At 34.4% G+C, this 18,890-nt stretch overlaps 1 protein-coding gene across 1 annotated transcript; it reads right to left on the reverse strand.

Moving 5' to 3' along the window:
- Window positions 1-13,995: 13,995 nt before the first annotated feature.
- LOC141718168 (sister chromatid cohesion protein PDS5 homolog C-like) lies at window positions 13,996-15,503 on the reverse strand. Its single transcript, XM_074520547.1, has 3 exons — window positions 15,419-15,503; window positions 14,271-14,500; window positions 13,996-14,169 (listed from the first exon to the last, which is right to left on the reverse strand). Exons 1-3 carry the CDS (start codon window positions 15,501-15,503, stop codon window positions 13,996-13,998), a joined length of 489 nt encoding a protein of 162 aa, XP_074376648.1.
- Between the last annotated feature and the right edge of the window lie 3,387 nt (window positions 15,504-18,890).

Consider the following 18,890-nt stretch of genomic DNA (forward strand, 5'->3'; position numbering starts at 1 on the left):
GCAAGTCTACTTCTCTTGCTTCTCCTGTTATATCACACATTTTTAATGTGTTTTCTGAACCATCACTGTCTCATCTTGACCATCACAATTTGACAAGTCTTAATTCTGTTTTAAATACCTCTGAACCTTCATCTTATAAGCAAGCCAAAGAGGACCCTAGATGGGTTGAAGCTATGCAAAAAGAGATAGCCGCTCTTGAGGCAAATGAAACTTGGGATCTGACACCTTTACCTCTTGGTGGTCATGTTATTGGTTCAAAATGGGTTTTTAAAACTAAGTTTAACCCTGATGGTTCTGTGGAAAGGTGTAAAGCCGGATTAATGGAAAGAGGGGATAAACAGATTAAGGGAAAGGATTTCAAGCATACTTTTAGTCATGTGGCCAAGTTTACAACTGTTAGATGTTTAATTGCATTAGTTGCTGCAAATAATTGGCACCTTCAACAATTAGATATAAACAATGCGTTTCTTCATGGTTTTATTGACGAGGATATCTACATGGCACCTCCTCCTGGCTATGATGTTCCTTCAGGCTTTGTTTGTAAATTAAAAAGATCCATTTATGGCTTAAGACAGGCTTCCAGGCAATGGAATATTGAGCTGACTAAATTCTTAGTTGACATGGGTTACAGTCAATCTACTCAAGATTATTCCTTATTTGTCAAACAACAAGACACTTCTTTTACAGCCATTGTTTGTTATGTGGAAAATTTACTTCTTACTGGAAATGATTTTGATGCAATTCAGAGTATCAAATCTGATTTACATAAAGCTTTTACTATCAAGGATTTAGGTGATCTAAAATATTTTCTTGGGGTTGAAGTTTCTAGGGATGCTTCTGGAATCACACTTAATCAACGCAAATACATCCTTGATTTACTTAAGGACACTAATATGCTCAATTGTACTCCTGCTGTGTTTCCTTTATCAAAAGGTTTGCAGTTAAGCATTGATGACACTCCAACACTTCCTGATCCTGAAATTTACAGAAGGTTAGTTGGCAAGTTACTTTACTTGAATCTCACCAGACCTGATATCTCCTATGTTGTTCAACAATTATCTCAGTTTCTGTCTGCACCTGCACATTCTCATTTGAATGCTGCACAACATGTGTTACGCTATCTGAAAGGCACTTTAAATGCTGGTTTGTTTTATAAGGCAAACATTTCTCTGGAATTAATAGCATACTGTGATGCTGATTGGGGTACTTGTCCCTTTTCTGCTCGGTCTCTATCTGGTTATGCTATTTTTCTTGGTTCCTCTTTGATTTCTTAGAAAACTAAGAAGCAAAAGACAGTTTCTAAGAGTACTGCTGAAGCTGAATACCGTAGTATGAGTTATACTACTAGTGAACTTGTTTGGTTAGAAGGCGTTTTCATTGATCTTAAGATTTCTATTCCAACACCTATCAATCTCTATTGTGACAACATTGCTGCTAAATATATTGCTGAGCATCAGATCTTTCAAGAACGCACTAAACATCTTCGTATGGATTGCCATTTCGTTCGAGATTTTGTTAATTCTGGCTTCATCAAGATTTTTCATATTAGAACTTTTCTGCAACTTGCAGATATCATGACAAAGCCTTTGTCCGCTGGTCAACACAAAGAACTATCTCTCAAGCTTGGTCTTCTGTTTAAACCTCCATGAAGTCCAGCTTGAAAAGGGGGGGGGGTATTGGCATATTCCAGTATTTAAATTAAAAATAGAAATGCTTAGTTACGTTTAAGCAGGATAGTTTGTTAGAGACTTTACATTTCTCTCAGTCTGTATATAAGAAACAGATGTAAAAGAACATCCAATCTTCTTCTTTCTAATCAATACAATTGTTATAGATATACATACATACAATCTATCTCTATACTTGCTTATTGATAATTAGCCATTGTTGATCGTTAATGGCCCCAGATTGAGCTTTAATATCAGATTCTCTCATGGTATCAGAGCTATCCTTTGATGATTTGTGGAGTTCTTAATTGATTTCGATATCGAATCAATCGAAACCCTAATTTCTTCGATTAGAAATTACGTTCTCTTTATCTCTCTCTTCGATTAGCAATTACGATCTTTGTATATCTCTTATCTCTCTTGAATCTCTCTCCTTATCTTTCTTTCTCTCGGATCTCTTTCTGAATTCGATTGTTCTCCTGATTCTACTCTCTATTTCCTTCTTGATTACGAAATAGATATGACTGAAACCGAAAATCAGAATACAAACACTAATTTGCAGAATGCTGCAATCAACTATAACGATCCATATTTTCTTTCTTCCGGTGATAATCCGAGACAACAATTGGGGAATTTGTTGCTTAATGGTGATAACTTCATAAACTGGAGTCGTGGAGTGAAATTGGCACTTGGTGCGAAAAATAAACTCGGTTTTATTGACGGAACATTACCGATGCCTGATTCTACATCATCAGATTTCAACAAATGGACTAGAAATGATTATATGGTGATGTCATGGCTTACATTTTCTACGGAACAGGTAATATCTGACAGCTTTAACTTTGTTTCTACTGCTCGTGATCTTTGGCTTGATGTTTCTGAGCATTTTGGTAAATCAAATGCTCCATTGTTGTATGAACTTCAGACTAGTCTGTCTAAGATTGAACAAAATAATCTGTCGATTGCTGAATATTATGGAAAACTTAAGAATGTGTGGGACAAGTTACAAGTACTTGAAGGATAATTTAATTGTAATTGTGGTGCTTTAGCAAAATGTACTTGTGACTTGTTGAAGAAAGCTAATGAAGCAGCAGAGACTAAGAAGCTCATTCAATTGATTTGTGGTCTTAATAAGAACTATGACAATGTTAAGACTAATCTGTTGAGCGTGGAGCCATTACCAACTATTTTGAAGGCATACCATATCTTACAACAGATTGAGAAACAACAGAGTATGACTATTAACATGTCTAAGGTTCCTGATGTTAGTGTATTTTACAGCAATAAGCCTTCATTTTCTGTTCCAAGGTCTTTTCAGAATAAGAAGGATTTTAAGAGGTCAAAGCTTGATTTGACATGTGATCATTGCAAGAAAAAAGGACATACTGTGGATAAATGTTTCAAACTGTCTGGAGTTCCAGAATGGTATATGAATCTTAAAGGAAAGAATTCTGGTGTTTCTACCAAATTTGCAGCTAATGTTGCTGATACTTCTGGTCTTCTTAGAGCATCTCCTCTGGACATATCATCTGGTTCACATATTTCTCCCGCTTCTTAATCTATGGATCCTCAGCTGGTTTCACATGTCTACAAAGAAATCATGAAGATGATGCAACAAAATGCAAGATTGTCTATTTCTGAACATGATTCCAGTTCTGTCAACTTTACAGGTATTGTCTCTGTATCCACTGTTAGTTGTTCTGCAAATTTTGCATCATGGATAATTGATACAGGAGCTAGTGATCATATGGTTTTTTCCTTGTCTTTATTTGATGATTTACAAATTCTTCAAGAACCTATTAAAATTGCTTTACCAGATGGTTCTTGTAAACTGGTTTCTCAATCTGGAACAGTATCTTTGTTTCCTCACATTCGACATACCAATGTTTTGTATGTTCCAAATTTTCATCATAATCTTTTATCAGTTGGCAAGTTGTTGGATAGCAACAATTTAATTGCTAAATTTGATAAGGATTCCTGTCTATTTCAGGATCTTTCAACTAATACTGTCAAGGCTGTTGGTACAAGATCAAATGGCCTTTACAAGTTTCTTTCTTCTGAAATTCAATCTTGTAATCTCATTTCTCAACAATGTTTGAATTCCAATGTTATTCCTGCTTTGGATGTGTTTCATGCAAGATTAGGGCATGCTTCTATAGGGAAAATGAAACACTTGTCCAATCTGTTTTCAAGTAACAAATTTCATGATAAATTCAGTTGCGATTCTTGTATTCTTGCTAAACATCACAAATTACCATTCAATGATTCACTGTCTATTGCTCCTGCATTATTTCATTTATTGCATATAGATTTGTGGGGCCCATATCAGAGTCCAAATTTGACTGGAGGTCGATATTTTCTGACTATCTTGGATGATTTTTCCAGAGTCACCTGGACTCATTTATTTACAACCAAGGATCAAGTTTTTAGTATTATTCAGGCCTTCTTGGTTTATATTGATAATTATTATCAAACTTCTGTTAAGTTAGTTAGGTCTGATAATGGAACAGAAATTGTACAACAGAATTGTGCCAATCTTTTTGCTTCTAGAGGGATAGTGCATCAGAAAAGTATTGTTGGGAATCCTCAACAGAATGGTAGGGTAGAGAGAAAACATAGGCATTTATTAGTTACAGCTAGAGCCATAAGGATTCATGCTAATCTTCCAACTAAATTCTGGGGTGATTGTATTTTGGCTGCTACTTACCTTATTATATTGATGCCTAGTTCTGTTTTAGGCTGGAAAATACCTTATGAGGTTTTAATGAAGAAATCTGCTTCTTATGAGAATCTAAGAACCATAGGCTGTTTATGTTTTGCTGTTATCAAAACAACAGATAAATTAGCTCCTAGAGCTAGAAGATGCATTTTACTTGGTTATCCTTATGCTCAGAAAGGATACAAATTATATGATCTTGTAACTCATCAAGTTTTTCTTAGTAGAGATGTTATTTTTAAGGAAGATTATTTTCCATTCAAAACTCCTGTTTCTTCTCCTATTGTCCCTACTCTACCTCATGTCAATCCAGTTGTTTCTGAATTTGATTCCGAAATGATAACACCTATTTCTTCTGATCTTCCACCTGTCATTGATAATACTTCTGCAGACTCTCCTACATCTACTTCTTCTGATATATTCATTCCACATACTACATCTCATATTATTCCACTTAGAAGAACTTCTAGAGTTTCTCAGTTACCTAAGAAGTTTGATGATTTTGTTCTTCCCACTGGCAAGTCTACTTCTCTTGCTTCTCCTGTTACATCACACATTTTTAATGTGTTTTCTGAACCTTCACTGTCTCATCTTGACCATCACAATTTGACAAGTCTTAATTCTGTTTTAAATACCTCTGAACCTTCATCTTATAAGCAAGCCAAATAGGACCCTAGATGGGTTGAAGCTATGCAAAAAGAGATAGCCGCTCTTGAGGCAAATGAAACTTGGGATCTGACACCTTTACCTCTTGGTGGTCATGTTATTGGTTCAAAATGGGTTTTTAAAACTAAGTTTAACCCTAACTTTAACCCTGATGGTTCTGTGGAAAGGTGTAAAGCCAGATTAGTGGCAAGAGGGGATATACAGATTAAGGGAAAGGATTTCAAGCATACTTTTAGTCATGTGGCCAAGTTTATAACTGTTAGATGTTTAATTGCATTAGCTGCTGCAAACAATTGGCACCTTCAACAATTATATATAAACAATGCGTTTCTTCATGGTTTTATTGATGAGGATATCTACATGGCACCTCCTCCTGGCTATGATGTTCCTCCAGGCTTTATTTATAAATTAAAAAGATCCATTTATGGCTTAAGACAGGCTTCCAGGCAATGGAATATTGAGCTGACTAAATTCTTAATTGACAGGGGTTACAGTCAATCTACTTAAGAATATTCCTTATTTGTCAAACAACAAGACACTTCTTTTACGGCCATTGTTTGTTATGTGGATGATTTACTTCTTACTGGAAATGATTTTGATGCAATTCAGAGTATCAAATCTGATTTACATAAAGCTTTTACTATCAAGGATTTAGGTGATCTAAAATATTTTCTTGGGGTTGAAGTTTCTAGGGATGCTTCGGGAATCAGACTTAATCAACGCAAATACATCCTTGATTTACTTAAGGACACTAATATGCTCAATTGTACTCCTGCTGTGTTTCCTTTATGAAAAGGTTTGCAGTTAAGCATTGATGACACTCCAACACTTTCTGATCCTGAAATTTACAGAAGGTTAGTTGGCAAGTTACTTTACTTGAATCTCACCAGACCTGATATCTCCTATGCTATTCAACAATTATCTCAGTTTCTGTCTACACCTGCACAATCTCATTTGAATGTTGCACAACATGTGTTACGCTATCTGAAAGGCACTTTAAATGTTGGTTTGTTTTATAAGGCAAACATTTCTCTGGAATTAATAGCATACTGTGATGCTGATTGGGGTACTTGTCCCTTTTCTGCTCGGTCTCTATCTGGTTATGCTATTTTTCTTGGTTCCTCTTTGATTTCTTGGAAAACTAAGAAGCAAAAGATAGTTTCTAAGAGTACTGCTGAAGCTGAATACCGTAGTATGAGTTATACTACTAGTGAACTTGTTTGGTTAGAAGGCCTTTTCATTGATCTTAAGATTTCTATTCCAACACCTATCAATCTCTATTGTGACAACATTGCTGCTAAATATATTGTTGAGCATCAGATCTTTCAAGAACGCACTAAACATCTTCATATGGATTGCTATTTCATTCGAGATTTTGTTAATTCTGGCTTCATCAAGATTTTTCATATTAGAACTTTTCTGCAACTTGCAGATATCATGACAAAGCCTTTGTCCGCTGGTCAACACAAAGAACTATCTCTCAAGCTTGGTCTTCTGTTTGAACCTCCATGAAGTCCAGCTTGAAGGGGGGTATTGGCATAATCCAGTATTTAAATTAAAAATAGAAATGCTTAGTTACGTTTAAGCGGGAAAGTTTGTTAGAGACTTTACATTTCTCTCAGTCTGTATATAAGAAACAGATGTAAAAGAACATCCAATCTTCTTCTTTCTAATCAATATAATTGATGTAGATATACATACATACAATCTATCTCTATACTTGCTTATTGATAATTAGCTATTGTTGATCTTTAATGGCTCCAGATTGAGCTTTAATATCAGATTCTCTCAAAACCACCAGAGAAGAAATTATTGCTTAGTGCAAAAAGATTACTACAAAATTGAAAAAGTCAAAATGGCATTGCTCTAATCAAGAAACTCTAGTTAGTTCAACTTGGAAAAGGCAGCAGGAAACTCACCTTTGCCAGATACATTTAAAAAAATTACTCTTCTTCCATCTGACAGATTATCACCTTTCCCGCAGATAAGACCCTCCCCAAATTCCCAATTACAACAAGTTGATTCATTAGACCATGTTTCGATAATGGAGCCATTTGTGCAGTTTCCTGCAAATTTCCTAAGTTCCAGAAGATCGACCACAATGACAGGTTGACTTGGGAATCCAAGAAAAATGAGCAAACTATACCAACCAAAAAACACCCAATGTACTGAAGACAGGGAAAAGAACCCCATTACTTGGATTGCTGAAACCAAAAATGAAAAAGCCTAAAAAAATAGTACAAAACATCACCATAAACATAGTTCTCTAAAGATGATTTTTTTTTTGCTTACCCTTAGGCCTTTGGTAATATGGTCATAATGATATACTACACACAGAAGAAATCAGATAGTACCAAGATCACACATATGTACGTAAATTGTTACATTCATAATACTTAAACAACATAGCACTTGTACAGAACCAAAGACGCTATATAAGTTCCAAATGAAATTCAAGATCGCAGAGGAACCTTTTAAGATAAGAAAACTTGCCATTTTTAGAAAGAATAAATAGGCTAAAGGTTCCATTTCGATTGTGGGATTTCAACCCGGTTAACGGATATGAGAATCTAATTCATTTTCGTATTAAATTTCATTCACATTCTCTTTAACCAGGTTGAAACCCCATGATCCAAAAGGTCCCTAAAATGCACAGAATCAATAGTCCATGCCCCTATTGATCTATCATATTTCACACATGTAAATGCATATAAAACATTTACAATCTCATTCCATATCAAGTACAATAGTTAGAGTATCATCTTGGTTACAGGTCACTATCCCTAAGAGCCTCTTACAACATTTATGCTCTTAGTGATTCGAAGATCCCCTAAGAGCCTCTTACAACATTTTTGTGCACCCTCTGATTTCGAAATAAGAGCAAAGATAGGATCTCTTGGAGCTGATCTAACCAACATAACATCAAGTAAAATGTAAATCACTTCACTCAGCCTTCAGTTCATAACAAACAACATCAGGGCCTTCACTTTCCCCTTCACGATCCTGCACATCATTGATAATCGAAGTTACATTAATGCAAAAGACGAACTAGAAAACCAAGAAGATATTTGATTCTACCAATGCATTTACACCAATGCAGCTTCGGTGTGGGCAAAAGAGAGTGAATTTATTTGGAATATAAAGATAATTGAATTTATAATGTTAGATAAACCAGGTTCTTCAGTAGAACATAGAGTAGATTTATAATGTTCATAATCGATTTTCCAATACCTGCTCCAAGCATTTAAGTTCTAACTCCGAGAATTTCTCAACCGCGGTATGGGAGAAGAGAAAATAGTATCAACTAACAAAAGTGATAAATTACAGCATCTGTCATTCAAATTTATATTACATATTGTTAATCATGCGGATAACTATACGTATAAGAAAAATATAACTTGACCTAGTTTGCGAACCACGCCAACTAAATATCGCCTAGACCTAAAATTTTCCTATAATTTGAAATTTATCAAAAGTTATTGATCGTTATTTGGCTTCCTAAATTCCAGCAGTTTTTCTTTTGTTGCCACAAGTAAAATCTTCTTCTGCTTCATAACAAATACAATAAAGTACTTTATAATTTAATTAAACTGTCTTTCTTGATTTTTCCTTGCCTTCCTGGGCAATAACTTAATCTACCGATTCAGACCGCCCATGTTGAGAGCTGTGGGAGGATACACAATTAAATTTCACCATCTGGCAGTTAATTTGCAAAAGGAAACACAATTACCACAGAAGTAGTACTTGAAAAGGTCATAACTTGCATCGCTTTATAGAAATAAAAGGAACTAGAACAAAAAACCGAAGACCACGATAATTTAATATCTACATTACATACTAATTGCTCGAAGTAGAGAAACACAGTTTAATCTTGTATAGAAATGTGAAGGTAGAAGGATAGATACAAACCACATGCATGTTTGTTTTCAGGGGCGCACTGGCATATGTGAGCTACTATTGAGGAATAATCGTCAACATTCAGGTTCCCGGATCTAACAAATTTTGGGAGATAGTGGCGGAGTTTGACACTGCAGTTTATGAGAACAAACTCCCCCAATAACCTCTGACTGCATGAAACATGCTAAACAAAATGTGTATAACACAAACTGATTCAGTATATGAAATTAATAAGCTACAAACAATTGCAAACACAAGAAGTACATAAAACCAGATACCTCAATTTTTCCGTTAACGCTGGTAGGAGGATGCTCAGAAGCTCATTTGAAATCTCTTCACTTTCTTCTAAAGCACGGGTCATGATAGACTCCATTTGTCTAAACACAACAACGGAGTGGGGGTACCTTGTGATTAAGCAAAACAAAGCTAAATTCTTAATTTCTGATGAAAAGTTATTTTGCATATAGTATCAAACACCCTTTAGCATATTCAAGCAATAGTACAGTGGAAAATATTCTCAAATTAGTGCTAGCATGAGATAAAGAGATCCTAGAGATACATGGGAACAAAACATAAACTGATTGTGGACATAATGCTGCTACTATGGCAACTAATCACCCAAACATAATTACCAAAATCTAAACTCGATCTCCTTTTTCTCTATATTAACAACGTAAAAATTAATATATATAAGAAAAAGTTAAAACATGTCATAAAAATAATTCAGATGTTACGCGTCCCCTCTAAGGGAATTTCACTATATATATTTACTAATATATGCAAAACAGCAAAAGTTCATTTGCAATAAGTTTATGGTAACTGATAGTCAGCTTAAACTTCTACAATTACTGAAGCTTGATCTGCAAACTTCAAAGCTTTAAATTCTTAACTTAATATTGTATGAATACTTGCTTGTAGCACTAGTTGTGATTACCTAATGGAATTCAGGAACACCCTGAACATCTTGGAAATCAAATTGTCCACCATCAGCACTGCTGCTCTCACATTAGTCATATTGCTAAGAATACGAAGGCCCTTGTCATACCTGCGGGCATCTTCGCTAGACAACAGGCCAAGTACCAATACTATCAGATTGAAAACGTCATGCACATCATTCAGATGGAAAAGCAAACAATCGTATAAGATTTGTTAAGGCATCAACTTTTTATCTGAATTGCGAAGCTAATTCTTTACATTTAGGCAACCTTCATTTGATAAGTATCATTATAAGGTGTGTCAGGGGCAGTAATTCTTATAAGCTCACTCATACAATATGCAACTGCCACTCTCACATAAAAATCAGAATGCTTTAACAACTGATCAGAAACAAATGCTTTCATTGTGGGTTCAAGTGCGTCTTTCATCCACCTGGAAGGTGCCTGCCCAACCTCAGATAAAAGTCCTTCTACTCGCTGGAAGACATGAATAAATAGAACTGTATTATAAAAATGAAACATAGAGATCATAAATTAAAAAAAGATAAAGAGAGAGAACTGATAATTAATAGAAGGATTACTTGTTAAGAGCGAAAATGTATATGCAGGTCAAAATCGAGTAAAAAAGGATAACAAGTTTTCTTCAGTCGACAAAGAGCATCCACCAAGCATAACATCATAGAAATTTCATGATTCTAAAAGATTCCCACTCGATTATTCATAACCAAATGGCTCCAACAAGACTACGTCAAGTGAACCACCTTGCGACTAACTAGTGATTCCAAATAGCGCTTAGAAACAGTAACTACGTCTACCATAAGTTATGCATGTGATGCATCAACTTAATGGAATAAATGACATCACTGATTAACACCATAAACTTTAACCAATGAAAAAATCGAAACACAAGTAACTCACAATTTCTGTAAATCAAAATCATTCAAGAATTATAGAGATAAAAAGTAATGACCACATCCATATAATATTTAAAACTCTATCAACAAAGTATAAACGAGAAACAAGACCAAAAAACCCCAAATTCAATATTGATTGAAAAGAATAAAAAGCACATACCAAATCAGTCCTTGATCACTGTGTCCGTGTGTGACAAAAATAAAATACAAATTGGAACGACTAGCTAGTTCACACATAAAATAACAAAATTAATTCACAATTCATGTCACCTAAATCCTTAAATATTTACAGAGATTAAAGGGAAATGACCAAATCTATAATACATACTCAGATTTTTATGAACAAAGCACAATCCAATATATTAAAAAAAAATCAAATTCAACAGTTTAATTCATCAGAAACACATACAAAATCATTTTATAACCAATTCAATAACTTTGTGTTTTGCGGGAAAAGTGTATAATCATACATCTAAAAACCTGAGGAGCTCTCTAGGTGTAGTACTAGCAACTACATTTAAGCCTGTCAATATTCTCTCTCCAGAGAAGTTACCTGGACAACTAGGGGGTTCATAAGATTAAAAACAGAACTTGCTGCGTAACAATTACAGCAAATTTAATAGTTTCCACATTCCACTAACCTCAGAAGATAAAACAGATGTTCTTCTTTTGTAACCATTACCAAAATATGGTCATAATGATATACTACACACAGAAGAAATCAGATAGTACCAAGATCACACATATGTACGTAAATTGTTACATTCATAATACTTAAACAACATAGCACTAGTACAGAACCAAAGACGCTATATAAGTTCCAAATGAAATTCAAGATCACAGAGGAACCTTTTAAGATAAGAAAACTTGCCATTTTTAGAAAGAATAAATAGGCTAAAGGTTCCGTTTCGATTGTGGGATTTCAACCCGGTTAACGGATATGAGAATCTAATTCATTTTCGTATTAAATTTCATTCACATTCTCTTTAACCATGTTGAAACCCCATGATCCAAAAGGTCCCTAAAATGCACAGAATCAATAGTCCATGCCCCTATTGAACTATCATATTTCACACATGTAAACGCATATAAAACATTTACAGTCTCATTCCATATCAAGTACAATAGTTAGAGTATCATCTTGGTTACAGGTCACTATCCCTAAGAGCCTCTTACAACATTTATGCTCTTAGTGATTCGAAGATCCCCTAAGAGCCTCTTACAACATTTTTGAGCACCCTCTGATTTCGAAATAAGAGCAAAGATAGGATCTCTTGGAGATGATCTAACCAACATAACATCAAGTAAAATGTAAATCACTTCACTCAGCCTTCAGTTCATAACAAACAACATCGGGGCCTTCACTTTCCCCTTCACGATCCTGCACATCATTGATAATCGAAGTTACATTAATGCAAAAGACGAACTAGAAAACCAAGAAGATATTTGATTCTACCAATGTATTTACACCAATACAGCCTCGGTGTGGGTAAAAGAGAGTGAAATTATTTGGAATATAAAGATAATTGAATTTATAATGTTAGATAAACCAGGTTCTTCAGTAGAACATAGAGTAGATTTATAATGTTCATAATCGCTTTTCCTATACCTGCTCCAAGCATTCAAGTTCTAACTCCGAGAATTTCTCAACCACGGTATGGGAGAAGAGAAAATAGTATCAACTAACAAAAGTGATAAATTACAGCATCTATCATTCAAATTTATATTACCTATTGTTAATCCGGCGGATAACTATACTTATAAGAAAAATATAACTTGAACTAGTTTGCGAACCACGCCAACTAAATATCGCCTAGACCCAAAATTTTCCTATAATTTGAAATTTATCAAAAGTTATTGATCGTTATTTGGCTTCCTAAATTCTAGCAGTTTTTCTTTTGTTGCCACAAGTAAAATCTTATTTTGCTTCATAACAAATACAATAAAGTACTTTATAATTTAATTAAACTGTCTTTATTGATTTTTGCTTGCCTTCCTGGGCAATAACTTTATCTACCGATTCAGACCGCCCATGTTGAGAGCTGTGGGAGGATACACAATTAAATTTCACCATATGGCAGTTAATTTGCAAGAGGAAACACAATTACCACAGAAGTAAAGCTCATAACTTGCATCGCTTTATAGAAATAAAAGGAACTAGAACAAAAAACCGAAGATCACGATAATTTAATATCTACATTACATACTAATTGCTCCAAGTAGAGAAACACAGTTTAATCTTGTATAGAAATATGAAGGAAGAAGGATAGACACAAACCACATGCATGTTTGTTTTCAGGGGCGCACTGGCATATGTGAGCTACTATTGAGGAATAATCGTCAACATTCAGGTTCCGGATCTAACAAATTTTGGGAGATAGTGGCGGAGTTTGACATTGCAGTTTATGAGAACAAACTCCCCCAATAACCTCTGACTGCATGAAACATGCTAAACAAAATGTGTATAACACAAATTGATTCAGTATATGAAATTAATAAGCTACAGACAACTGCAAACACAAGAAGTACATAAAACCAGATACCTCAATTTTTCCGTTAACGCTGGTAAGGAGGATGCTCAGAAGCTCATTTGAAATCTCTTCACTTTCTTCTAAAGCACGGGTCATGACAGACTCCATTTGTCTAAACACAACGACGGAGTGGGGGTACCTTGTGATTAAGCAAAACAAAGCTAAATTCTTAATTTCTGATGAAAAGTTATTTTGCATATAGTATCAAACACCCTTTAGCATATTCAAGCAATAGTACAGTGGAAAATATTCTCAAATTAGTGCTAGCATGAGATAAAGAGATCCTAGAGATACATGGGAACAAAACATAAACTGATTGTGGACATAATGTTGCTACTATGGCAACTAATCACCCAAACATAATTACCAAAATCTAAACTCGATCTCCTTTTTCTCTATATTAACAACGTAAAAATTAATATATATATATAAGAAAAAGTTAAAACATGTCATAAAAATAATTCAGATGTTACACGTCTCCTCTAAGGAAATTTCACTATATATATTTACTAATATATGCAAAACAGCAAAAGTTCATTTGCAATAAGTTTATGCTAACTGATAGTCAGCTTAAACTTCTACAATTACTGAAGCTTGACCTGCAAACTTCAAAGCTTTAAATTCTTAACTTAATATTGTACGAATACTTGCTTATAGCACTAGTTGTGATTACCTAATGGAATTCAGGAACACCCTAAACATCTTGGGAATCAAATTGTCCACCATCAGCACTGCTGCTCTCATATTTGTCATATTGCTAAGAATACGAAGGCCCTTGTCATACCTGCGGGCATCTTCGCTAGACAACAGGCCAAGTACCAATACTATCAGATTGAAAACGTCCTGCACATCATTCAGATGGAAAAGCAAACAATCGTATAAGATTTGTTAAGGCGTCAACTTTTTATCTGAATTGCGAAGCTAATTCTTTACATTTAGGCAACCTTCATTTGAACAGTATCATTATAAGGTGTGTCAGGGACAGTAATTCTTATAAGCTCACTCATACAAGATGCAACTGCCACTCTCACATAAAAATCAGAATGCTTTAACAACTTATCAGAAACTAATGCTTTCATTGTGGGTTCAAGTGCGTCTTTCATCCACCTGGAAGGTGTCTGCCCAACCTCAGATAAAAGTCCTTCTACTCGCTGGAAGACATGAATAAATAGAACTGTATTATAAAAATGAAACATAGAGATCATAAATTAAAAAAAGATAAAGAGAGAGAACTGATAATTAATAGAAGGATTACTTGTTAAGAGCGAAAATGTATATGCAGGTCAAAATCGAGTAAAAAAGGATAACAAGTTTTCTTCAGTCGACAAACAGCATCCACCAAGCATAACATCATAGCAATTTCATGATTCTAAAAGATTCCCACTCGATTATTCATAACCAAATGGCTCCAACAAGACTACGTCAAGTGAACCACCTTGCGACTAACTAGTGATTCCAAATAGCGCTTAGAAACAGTAACTACGTCTACCATAAGTTATGCATGTGATGCATCAACTTAATGGAATAAATGACATCACTAATTAATACCATAAACTTTAACCAATGAAAAAATCGAAACACAAGTAACTCACAATCTCTGTAAATCAAAATCATTCAAGAATTATAGAGATAAAAAGTAATGACCACATCCATATAATATTTAAAACTCTATCAACAAAGTATAAACGAGAAACAAGACCAAAAAACCCCAAATTCAATATTGATTGAAAAGAATAAAAAGCACATACCAAATCAGTCCTTGATCACTGTGTCCATGTGTGACAAAAATAAAATACAAATTGGAACGACTAGCTAGTTCACACATAAAATAACAAAATTAATTCACAATTCATGTCACCTAAATCCTTAAACATTTACAGAGATTAAAGGGCAATGACCAAATCTATAATACATACTCAGATTTTTATGAACAAAGCACAATCCAATATAAAAAAAAAAATCAAATTCAACAGTTTAATTCATCGGAAACACATACAAAATCATTTTATAATCAATTCAATAACTTTGTGTTTTGCGGGAAAAGTGTATAATCATACATCTAAAAACCTGAGGAGCTCTATAGGTGTAGTACTGGCAACTGACGAGAAGCCTAACAGGTTTTTTCCAGCAGCTTCGAGCTGGATTTGAAGATTTACCTGCTTCAAAGTTGTTGACATTTTTTTCTCATAAATTGAAGCTTTTTTTTTCTAGTGAAATCCAATAATTCAAAACCCTAAATGAGAAACGAGAGAAATGTGAATATATGTACAAAGTAGTGAATGGGGGATTCTTTATTTTGTTTTTATTCTTTATTTTTCTTTTTTCGATTTCGGGCAAAACAGACGTTAGCTTCATGTATACGTGGATGTATATAGGGAAAGGGAATTTGGATTATCCGTAAGCACACAAACATGTCTTGTGTGATATGTGTGCATGTTGTGTGCTGTGTTTGTGTTGTTCTTAATCTGTTTGTTATGGTTTCCTGTGTTCTTATGTTCCCACTTTGAACATTACTAGATAGACTGAGACTCCAGAACAAATCTTTCTAAAATATAGTCTTACACATGTAAATAGTTTTCTAATATAATTTATCTTTGAGAATCTATAATTAGAGTTCAAAATTTTTCCGACATTAATGTGACAAAATTTTGCAACACCAAAAATCCTATAAAAAATATTACGAATTTTGGTAGAGTATTTTTGTGCTAAACTCATGAAAAACACGAACTTCACATGACCGCAATTCTCACAAAGTCTCTTGATTGCTGCTGGGAAGCTTAAGCTTTAAAAGCAAGACCAAATTTCGCATAAAGCAATTGGAAATTTTGGTTGATTCTCTAAATTACTGGCAGCGGCATTAAAAGATTCTAATTTTACCATAAATCCAGGATTGCAATTAAATCTTGAATTATAAAATGCATAAAAAATTGGCCTCCAGCTCCCTCAAGTGATATTAGGAACACTCAATCTTAAAGGGAATGCTAACTTATTGAAAGATTACGCTATAGATCCGTAAAGGTTATTGCTCAATATATCCAAAGCTTCCAATTTTCCTCATCAGAAATGGATGCTGGAATTGTACCAGTTATGTTATCCTGCTCAAATCCAAGACATGAAGCCAGTTTCCCAGTATCGGGCAATATGGACCCGTTTCTTATTTATCCTGTTATTGGACAATATTTTGGATGGATGGAACTTGAAGCCTGCTTGTACTACAACAGAGAATTTTTCCGAAGATGAAGCTTTTGTAGGTTTATACTAAATGGTATGGTAGAAGACAAGGACCCAGAGAATAAATTTGAATGTACTACCAACTGTTTAGCTCTGTTAGATTTTCAGACCTGTCTGGTGGGGGGCGTGAAAATGAATTGTTGTTAAAAATTAAGGTCTTGAGGTGGAAAAAACTTACATTTCTCTCACCAAGCCAGATAAATTGTTTTCAGAGACTGAAAATTGCCCAAAGAAGATGTTAAGTACAATGATTCAGGAAGGGATCCTGGAAATGAGTAATAATTGTAATTCATATTCAATTGCTCTAGAGAGCTGCCACATAGTTTGAAGCCTACAAGCACTCCAGTAAAATTGTAATTCATATTCAATTGCTCTAGAGAGCTGCCACATAGTTTGAAGCCTACAAGCACTCCAGTTAAATGTTTCGTTGAAAGATCAAGAAAATGAATCTCTTTGGAGGAAATGCAGACTTGAAATTGAAACCACCAGAGAAGAAATTATTGCTTAGTGCAAAAAGATTACTACAATATTGTAAAAGTCAAAACGTCATGGCTCTAATCAAGAAACTCTAGCTAGTTCAACTTGGAAAAGGCAGCAGGAAACTCCCCACAGCATGTGACATTACACCTATTAAGCCTTTACCAGACACATTTAACAAAATTACTTTTCTTCCATCTGACAGATTATCACCTTTCCCGCAGATAAGACCCTCCCCAAATTTCCAATTACAGCAAGTTGATTCATTGGATCATGTTTCGATAATGGAGCCATTTGTGCGGTTTCCTGCAAATTTCCTAAGTTCCAGAAGATCGACACAGGTTGACTTGGGGATCCGAGATACAAAAATGAGCAAACTATACCAACCAAAACACGCAATGTACTAAAGACAGGGGAAAGAACCACATCACATGGATTGCTGAAACCAATAACGAAAAAGCCTAAAAGAGATAGTACAAAAATCAAGATCAATCTGCAGACCAGAATTAAAGGAAAAGAGGACCTAAAAACAAGCAGATAAAAATCACTGCTTTAAAAAGAAACTTGATGCACAAATCCAAATACACTAAAAACGCCACAAATAAAAACCAAAATGTCATCAACTTGGAAAATTCTATAGTCATTAGCAAAACTAGTGGAACATATAGCTATATGAAATTCTACTAGATGGAGAAAATTTCAACAATTACTTCCCGCCTTAAATTTCAATGCGACTGAGTTCAATAGAGGGAAACAATTCATATCTAGTTTATTCCAATAATAGTTTAGTATTTTACTACCTTTACCATAATCCTGGACAATCTTCGCGAAGACGCAATTATTAAGATCCTCTACCGGATCTTAATAATTTATTAGAATATAATACTTAAGTATGGTATGGAAAAGCTTTCGCCAGGAAATATGTAAGCTAAAGAGCTGAGGCACGACTGCAGGTAGCAAAGAATGCTATCCAAACCACACTCCATCAGTTCCACTTTCAGTTGGCTAAAAAGAAAGTTGACGTAGTTTCTGCTAGATGGAGAAAATTTCAACATCACTTCCCGCCTTAAATTTCAATGTGACTGAGTTCAATAGAGGGAAACAATTCATATCTAGTTTATTCCATTAATAGTTTAGTATTTTACTACCTTTACCATAACCGAAGATATTCTTCCCGAAGGGGTAATTAAATTTTTTTAAACCCTGTTTATCTTTGATGCACACAAAAAGGCACCAACACAGAACCAAGCCACTGCAGTAATCAAATTGCAATCGATATTCAAAGATATCTTAATTTCTACATTTGATTTTTGAAAAACAGGTGATTTAATATAAATCAATTAAGCTTCAAAGAAATCAAAATAGTGTCAGGATCCAACATCCGCAGGAAATTTATTATATTTATCATGCAAAACATCAGAATCATGACACTCGAACAACATAGCACCGAATACCGATACAGAACCAAAGACACTATGTAAATTCCAAATGGAATTGAATATCGCAGAGGATGCTCTAAATCAATTTCTTACTATATATGTAGAAAGGCCTGAAATCTGCCCTCTTCGTTGAGCTCAGCAGCATAAATCCTCAAAAGATATCCAAAACAAAGAAGCACAAATGAACTCCATCTCCAGGTTCCAAATAAACAAGAAATCAAGAAAATGTAACTTTGGTCCCCTTAAAAGCTGAAAATCATTTATAAGTATTGTTTGATTGTTTATAAAATTTATGTTAGTTATCTAATCCAAATTGATAGTAACTATAAGTGAAAAATTGCATTTTTTATAGAGTACTTCCAAAGTAAGAAAGGAAACCTTTTTTTAGACAAGACAAACTTACCATTTTTAGAAAGA

This window comes from Apium graveolens, chromosome 4 (assembly GCF_009905375.1).
Source record: "Apium graveolens cultivar Ventura chromosome 4, ASM990537v1, whole genome shotgun sequence".
NCBI lineage: Eukaryota > Viridiplantae > Streptophyta > Magnoliopsida > Apiales > Apiaceae > Apium > Apium graveolens.